Raw genomic sequence first — 8,264 nt, 5'->3', positions numbered from 1 at the left:
CGAGCCAGGACAAAGATCAAACAGCCACGGCTCCTCACCCGCTCACAGGCACTGCAACGCCAACTAAGGAAAAGGTCCTCCCATTCTCCCACTGGGTGATCAGCCCCCTACCCTGTTTGGTCCCTTTGCACTTCAGCTGTTTTGTACACCACGTTCCCTTCCCACCCTGGCACCCTACCTGCTCGCGCCCCAAGAGTGCAGCCCCTGGAGCTTCACTGTCCAACACATGCGCCCTCAGCCTCACGTGGCTGCTGAGCATTTAGACGTGGCCAGTCCCAAGGGAGATGTGCTGTCTGTGTGAATATACCCCAGATTTCAAAGACAGCACCAAAGAGAGCGAAATGTCTCATTGCTAATTTTTATACTGATTACATATTAAAATGTTAATATTTGAGGCTAAATAAAATATTAAAATTGTTTTTACTTTTTACTTAATTATGGCTACTAGGAAATTTTAAATTGCATATGTGGCTCACACTGTATTTCTATTGGACAGCATGACTCTGAGACAGAGATGTGAGTGCAAATAATGGTCTTCCTACTGGTGTGCCTTGGGCAAGCTGAAGAACCTGGCTGAACCCCGCTAATGGCCTCATGGCACCAGCGTCATAGAGCAGACAGGAGGAAGAACTGAGATCCTGTTTCAGTGTGAGGAATAGAGTAGAGTCATCATAAATAAAGGCTGGCCGCTGCTATTTTTCTTTCTCCTCCCCACACAGGGTGTTTTCCAGCCTCTCTGGAAGCCTGTGGCAGGCCGATGGGGGCATCACCGGTGAAGTTGCCTGTGCCATGTTCCCTGGGGCACAGCCACCTTATCTGGGTCCGCACACTCCCCTGGGCTGGCTGATATCTCCAATCTCCCTGGAGACAGCTGGTTATACCACAGGAGGCTGGGGTGGCTGGCATCACTGCTCTGTGAGCCAGTCTCCTTCCTGCCCCCAAAAGAAGAATGATCTCTCTCATCTGTGGACAGTTAAGATACCACTTTCCTTCTGCTGTGAGTGTCTCTGGATGGACAGGAAGGAACTGTGAGTCCAGGTCATAGGTGCCGGCCCTGAGAGTCCCCGAGGTCACCTCTGGAATGCTGTGATCCTTTCTTCCTCCCTTCTCCCTCCCCCTCCTCTGCTATTTCTCCATCTCAGCTGTTGGAGGGTATGTGTCTGTTCCTCTCGGGGGAGGACAGAACTCTGGCCACCAGATATTCAAGTGGATGCCTTGCGTTTGTATGTGTGCACGCATGTGCATGTATGTGTGTGTGTGTGTGTCCATGAGGGTGTCAATGCATGTTTAAGACGTGCCTATTTCTGGCTGTGTGCACATGTGGGTGTGTGAGTGTGTGTCCTCACTGTTCTAGCCCTTCCTCCTCAGCCAAGCAGAGACAGTGCCCTTGAGGAGGCAACAGGCGCAGTGGCACCATGGCCTCAGCCGCCTCTGTGACCAGCCTGGCAGATGAGGTCAACTGCCCCATCTGTCAAGGCTCCCTGAGGGAGCCGGTTACCATCGACTGTGGCCACAACTTCTGTCGTGGCTGCCTTACCCGTTATTGCGAGACCCCAGGCCCGGAGCCCGAGGAACCCCTCACCTGCCCGCTCTGCAAGGAGCCTTTCCGCCCAGGAAGCTTCCGGCCCAACTGGCAGCTGGCCAGCGTGGTAGAGAACATTGAGCGCCTGAAGCTGGTGTCCCAGCCAGGCTCAGAAGAGGAGGACGTCTGCCACGAGCACGGCGAGAAGGTCTACTACTTCTGCGAGGATGATGAGATGCAGCTGTGTGTGCTGTGCCGGGAGGCCTGCGAGCACCGAGCCCACACTGTGCGCTTCCTGGAGGATGCGGCCGGCCCCTACAGGGTAGGGTAGGGCAAACAGGGGCGTTCGCGGGCTGGGTCTGGACTAAGAGAATCGGAGCAGAGCTCTGCATGGTTTGGGCCACTAAGAAGCCAAATTCTATCTCCTTACTTCTATCAGCACCCAGGCAGCAGGCCCAGGCCTGGAAGATTAGGTGTTTGTGTTTGAAGCATGTTCTATGTTGTTTACTTACGGCCGACACATTATAGGAGCTCAATAAATACTTGTTGAATGAAACAGTGACCAAAATGTGAGTGTATGTGTCTGTGCAATGGAGCAGTCCGGTATGTCTGAGGGTGTCTGAGTTTGTATTCGAGGGAACGATTGCACAGGTGGTGTGTATGTGTATTAATGTTTGCTTATTTACTAACTGGTGCGGTGCATTTGGGGGAGGTCTGACTATTTGAATGTGTAAATGTAACTGAGTGCTCGTGTTTGTGAATAAATTGGTGTTTACTTATATGCAGGTTAAGTAAATATATGTGGTGTGTAATTTTATCTGTCGTTAAATGGGTGTGTGCTGGTTTTAGTTGTTTATGTTTTGTGTTTTAGTACAAGTGGGTGTATGTGTCAATTAATTAATTAGCAGTTGATGATGAGAGTTCTATATGTATTTCTAAATTTACCTGCAAGAACATTTGTGTGTGTATACCTGTTTCCAACTCTATTCTAGAGCCAGCAATTTTAGAACAGCTCTTTGATTATTTTTGCATTTTCCAAGTTTCTTCTCCCCTTCAGAATTATACACAGAAAATTGATTCATTCATAAGAGAGAGTTGTTTGGATGTGTTCCCTTTGGGGCATGTGAGAAACTTGGAATAATTTCAAAGAGCATATGAGGCTCAGGACATATCCCAGATACCACTTACCAAAGGCAAAAGAAAGTAGGGTGGTTTCCCTGAAAAAAGAAAGGCTCAGGTGAGAACACCAAGTCACAACAGGTGACATAAGATAAAGGGGGAAAGCGCTGATCAAAATTCTCAGAGGACAAAAGCAAGAGGAAAACGAGCCAAAGAGAATAAGCTGTGAAGGACAATGACGGCCTAGGCATGGTCAGCTGAGGGAGGGACCCCTTCCCTTGGATGGTTCCATTCCTGGAAGCAGAGGGTGGGATGAGATGACAACTCTGAGCAAATCATTGCTTCCACCTTAAATATCTGATGCTCCTTCTCTCCAGGAACAAATACAGAAGTGTCTCGAGTGTCTACGAAAAGAGAGAGAGGGAATTCAAGAGATCCAGTCAAGAGAAAACCAAAGGATCCAAGTCCTTCTGGTAGGACATCATCCCTTCCCCGGGCCTCCCCTTCCTCAGGGGCCAGTGCCTCTCAGACACTCAGGCACCACAGCATATGGGGCTTGGAAACCATTCTGAGTTTGAATCCTGACTCTGACACTAACTAGTTTTAGGACTTCAAGCAACTCTCCATCTTGTTTATTTTTCTGTGAAATGGAGATTAAATTTCTGTACGGATTGCAATGAGCCTGTGTGTGTAATGCAACGTAGTGCTGTGCACCTAGTGTGTATTTTGTAAAAGGCAGAAGGTAGGGTGTCCCCACACCGCCCTATGCCTCCTCTGAGCCCCACTGTTGTAGAAGCTGCAGCATATAGCAGCCACAGGAAAGTGACACAGGCTGCAATTCAAAAAAATAAAAAAGAAGAAGAAGAAGCTGCAGCAGATGGTGCGAGGCAATGCTGGAGAGTGTAGACTGTCCCAAAAATGGCGTGGCAGGCAGAAAGGAAACCGTGCTGCAATTCCAAGTCTGTCTGGGGACCTGGGGGTGGGGTTGGGGCTCTGATTTTACCACCAAACCTTGGAGGATGTGGATCTGGGCCAGGAGGGAGATGGGAGTGAATTAAGGAGAAAGAGGGAAAAGGAGGGGGAGGCGTAACTGCTTGCTGGCCTTTCCTCCGGTCCCCTCAGACTCAGGTGGCCACCAAGAGACAAAAAGTGATTTTCGAGTTTGCATATCTGAGCCAGTTCCTGGAGGAGCAGCAGAGCATCCTCTTAGCCCAGTTGGAGAGCCTGGATGGGGACATCTTGAAGCAACGGGATGAGTTTGATGTCCTGGTCAGCGGGGAGATCTGCCGGTTTAGTGCCTTGATTGCAGAACTGGAGGAGAAGAACGAGAGGCCAGCAAGGGAGCTCCTGACGGTGAGGCCTGCCCTGCCCCAATTACCTGAGCTTACCTGTGATTTCTTGCATTGTCACTTTGTCTATGCCATGTCTCCTTCATTCACACATCTCTGATGGGTCACAGGACCAGGAGTTCTGAATTCTAGTCCTTGTTTCCCCAAGAGTTCCCTGGTTACGTTGATCCCTGTCTTGGTCTCTCCATCCTACCATCCATCAGATAGGGAGGATACTTTCCTTACCTACTTCACAGTGGTTTTGTGAGGATCCAACAGTACATGCAAGTGAAAGAAAGTAGCACTTTGAAAAGCATCGAGTACTGTGCAAACAAATGTCAGGCTACTTCCAAAGCAACTATTCTCTGGGCCACTCACCGCCCACCAGTCAGGAAGTTCTTCCTGGTCTGTTTCACTTCCTCGCACCTGAGAAGAGGTTGGGGTCTCAGCGCGGCATCAGAAAGGTGGCATGATTTAGGGGAACACACTCAGGACCGAAAAACAGAAGACCTTCGGTGGGATCTGCCTTTGCCTCTAAAAGCCGGGGCAGGTCACTTCACCACCTGGATCTATAAAATAAAGGGTTTGGGCTCTGTGATCTGGAAGCGTCCTAAACCCTAAAGTACTGTGACTCTGTGGGTCTGGTGTCCTTTTTTTACCCAGGGCTCAGAATCCGGTGTTTTATCTTTTTTAGTTATAAGAAAAGCGGAAGGAGGAAGGTGAAAACTGAATCCCTGCTCTCTCTCTCTCTCTCTTTCTCCCAGGATATCAGAAGCACTTTAATAAGGTAAGTGATACAGTTCTTCTCTTTGCCCACACACATATACATACACGTGCACACGCCGTTAGTGCCCTACAAATGTACAGCAGCCTCACAGGAAGAAGGACGATTCACACGCACAGCTCCATGTACCCCAATGCACCCCCATGTGCAGTGGTAGATACACCTGCATGGCGGTGCCGGAAGGAGGCCAGGCGGTAGAGGCCATCCCAGAGGAAGTGTATCCGCCTGTGGGGCTCAGCACCTCCGTGCCCAGTTCGACAGAAGGCAATTGGCTGACTCTGGACACAGTGCTAGGCACACTTCCCAGACCCCGTATTTCTGTGCCCCCAGATGTGAAACCAGAAAGTGCCGGAAACCAGAGGCTGTGTCGCCTGAGCTGGGTCAGAGGATCCGGGACTTTCCCCAGCAGGCCCTCCCACTGCAGAGGGAGTTGAAGATGTTTCTGGGTAGGTGCTCCCCACCCAGCACCGGTGGCCCTGAAGTCTGGTGTTCGAAGCCCTGTGTTCCGCTGCCCACAGTGTGTCACTCCTGGCAAGGCCTGTATCCTTCCAGTATCTTGGTTTCCTTATTTGCATATATTTATAAAATCTGCTTATCGGGATGATGAGACAATGAAGAGAGATATAATAAAGGTGAAGATTTCCGGAAAAAATTTAATGGATTTGAAAAACAATTAAACAAATCTCATCAATTGGCATTAGGCAATAAGAAAGATAATGATTAATACAATCTATTATTCTCAATAACTTAAAAAATCCACAGAAGCATTTGTAGTACATGATAGGTTTTTGATGATGAACACTGTTAATTAAAACCAGTAACAGTATTTCTCTTTGCCCTGTGATAGCTGACTTCCCTTCCTCCTCTTTCCTTCGCTTCCCCTGGAGTCTGGTTCTGAGTCAGCCTGCCCTGTGGGGACTGTGCCCGCCTTTTCTGGAACACCTGCTGGTGGCAGGAGAGGGTGTGGAGCATTTGAAACTGAAAGTCAGGAATATGGCTCTCTGCCAACACCTAGCCCTCGCCCCCATGATGTCCTGAATCATACCACCTATTTCTAAATGATCCACCCACAAAAGTGTCACCCTAGAGAGCTTTCCTCACAAGTTCACTTCCTGCAAGTACTCCCAGTGGCCTGGCAGTAAAAGAAATATTACTCTAATCAAAGACTGACCTTTGACTATGTGCAAAATTTCAAGCAGAACGAGAAATAAATTAACCCACTTATCCATTCATTAAGTAGATGTTTCTTGAGCATCTGCTATGTCCTGGGCTCTGTGCGAAGCGCTGAGGATACAGAGGCAATCAAGGCACACCTGGTCCTGCCTGCTCAGGGTAGGGGAGTGGATCTCAAGTGGGTCTCCCAGCCAGCAGCAGCAGCCCCTGCGGACTTGTTACAAATGCAAATGCTCAATTCCATCCCCCGCCCAACTCCAGAGGACTCTGATGCAAGCTCAAGTTAGAACTGCTGGTCTGGAGGCCTCCAGCTTCCATTCTTGTTTTTGTCCATTCCCTTCTCTAGGCCTGTTTCCTCATCATTAAGTATTCTATGGTTTTGTGTGACTGATGAAATCTCATCCTGTTTTATTTCCTCTTTACAGAAAAACTCTGCTTTGAGTTGGACTATGAACCAGGTAAGCAGCCTATGTCAGAATGGGAGGGAGAGACAAATCTAAAATTGAAAAGGAAAAAAAAAATGTATATTTTGCATTTATATACATACACACACACACACATAAATACACTCACACACATCACTGCCTTTGTAAGGCTTGCAGGAGACCCATGAAGAAAGGACAGGCATGTGCGTGTACACACACACACACACACACACACACCCCGTGCCTGGCATTAAGCTCATGTTCTGACCTACACATGAGGAAGAAGGTAGAAGGGCTAAATCAAAACGGGAAAGGTCTATCACGAAAGGCTTCCTGGATGAGGAGAACTTTGATCTGGGTTTAGAATCACATTCTTAGAACCCACCAGAGCCCATATGCCATTGCAGCTGCCCTTTCATAGATGATAAAAGGAGAGCAGCCGTGGGTGGGAAAGAAATGAACAGAATGGACCCCACTTGAGGTTATTGTTCATAGTCTATCAGCCCAAGATTCTGAGAAGTCAGTTTTTGGAAGGGACTCTCTGAATTTATCCATTTGCTTCAATTTATGGATACTAAAAGTAACAATATGTAGGAGTCTGCAGAAGTTTCTGAGGTTGAAAAGTGGCCCTCAGACCCTGACAGTTTTGAAATTACTGAGGCAGAGTGAGTAACCCGGGGTGAGCCAAAGAGCTTGCCAGGAGCAAAGACTGAGTCATGCGTGTCCGGAGGAATCCCAAAGTGTGGATTGAGAGAAGTCTCCACCCTCAGCCCTCCCGGATGCAGTTATAGTAGGTGGGGTGTGAGGTGTCAGCAGCAGGAGGTCAGAGCAGGCATGCCCAGTTCTGGGAGCCAACCAGCTGGGGGTGGGGGTCGGCATGGGGGTGGGAGGCAGAACAGCGTGCAGAGGAAGTCCAGAACCGGGGGAGCATGGACATGGGGCAACGCGTCCTCTGCACCGGGCTTCTCAGGCTTTAACAGCGCACCAGTCACCTGTGGATCTTGTTAAAAATCCAGGCTCCATTTCAGGTGGTCTGGGGTGTAGCCTGAGAGCCCAGTTCTAACAAGTTCCCAGGTGCTGGTCCGCATAGACACTAACTATACACGTTGATGGTAACAATAACACTCACAGGTGGGCGCCAAGGGGACTTTTTAGGCCGTTCTTGAAGGGGTAACATGCCTGCTGACACCTGTGTCCCCTTTGGCTTTCCCCACAGCTCACATCTCTCTAGACCCCCAGACTTCCCACCCCAAGCTCCTCTTGTCTGAGGACCACCAGCGGGCTCGGTTCTCCTACAAATGGCAGAACTCACCAAACAACCCTCAGCGTTTTGACCGGGCCACCTGTGTCCTGGCCCACGGTGGCTTCACAGGGGGAAGACACACGTGGGTGGTGAGTGTAGACTTGGCCCATGGGGGCAGCTGCACCGTGGGTGTGGTCAGTGAGGCCGTGCGGCGGAAAGGGGAACTTCGGCTGCGGCCAGAGGAGGGCGTGTGGGCCATGAGGCTGGCTTGGGGCTTTGTCTCAGCCCTGGGCTCCTTCCCCACAAGGCTGGCCCTGAAAGAGCAGCCCAGGCAAGTGAGGGTATCTCTTGACTACGAGGTGGGCTGGGTGACCTTTGCCAACGCTGTCACCCAGGAACCCATTTACACCTTCACTGCCACCTTCACTCAAAAGGTCTTCCCTTTCTTTGGGCTCTGGGGCCGAGGGTCCAGTTTCTCCCTAAACTCCTGAGAGGGTGAAGTTACCCTCCTCTAAGTACAGGGCTCAAAAAGAGGACGGAATGGAATTGACCCCTGGCTGGGTCACTTGGAAAACATGAAACAGAAACTACTGCTTTAGATGGTACAATGGAGCCAGGACTTCGGCAAGGGACGAGGTGGATTACCTTCAATCTTCTGATCAAGCCCTTT

At 49.8% G+C, this 8,264-nt stretch overlaps 1 protein-coding gene across 1 annotated transcript; it reads left to right on the top strand.

The window, feature by feature from the left end:
* The first annotated feature begins 917 nt into the window (after nt 1–917).
* LOC117018465 (tripartite motif-containing protein 10-like) lies at nt 918–8,109 on the top strand. Its single transcript, XM_033099424.1, is given in 7 exon segments — nt 918–1,844; nt 3,019–3,114; nt 3,764–3,994; nt 4,734–4,756; nt 5,084–5,199; nt 6,352–6,384; nt 7,568–8,109. Coding segments are annotated over 7 exon segments (1,470 nt in total). The 5' UTR covers nt 918–1,415.
* The last annotated feature ends 155 nt before the right edge of the window (nt 8,110–8,264 follow it).

Source organism: Rhinolophus ferrumequinum, chromosome 3, assembly GCF_004115265.2.
Source record: "Rhinolophus ferrumequinum isolate MPI-CBG mRhiFer1 chromosome 3, mRhiFer1_v1.p, whole genome shotgun sequence".
Lineage (NCBI taxonomy): Eukaryota > Metazoa > Chordata > Mammalia > Chiroptera > Rhinolophidae > Rhinolophus > Rhinolophus ferrumequinum.
This window is presented reverse-complemented; position numbering and strand designations above follow the sequence as displayed.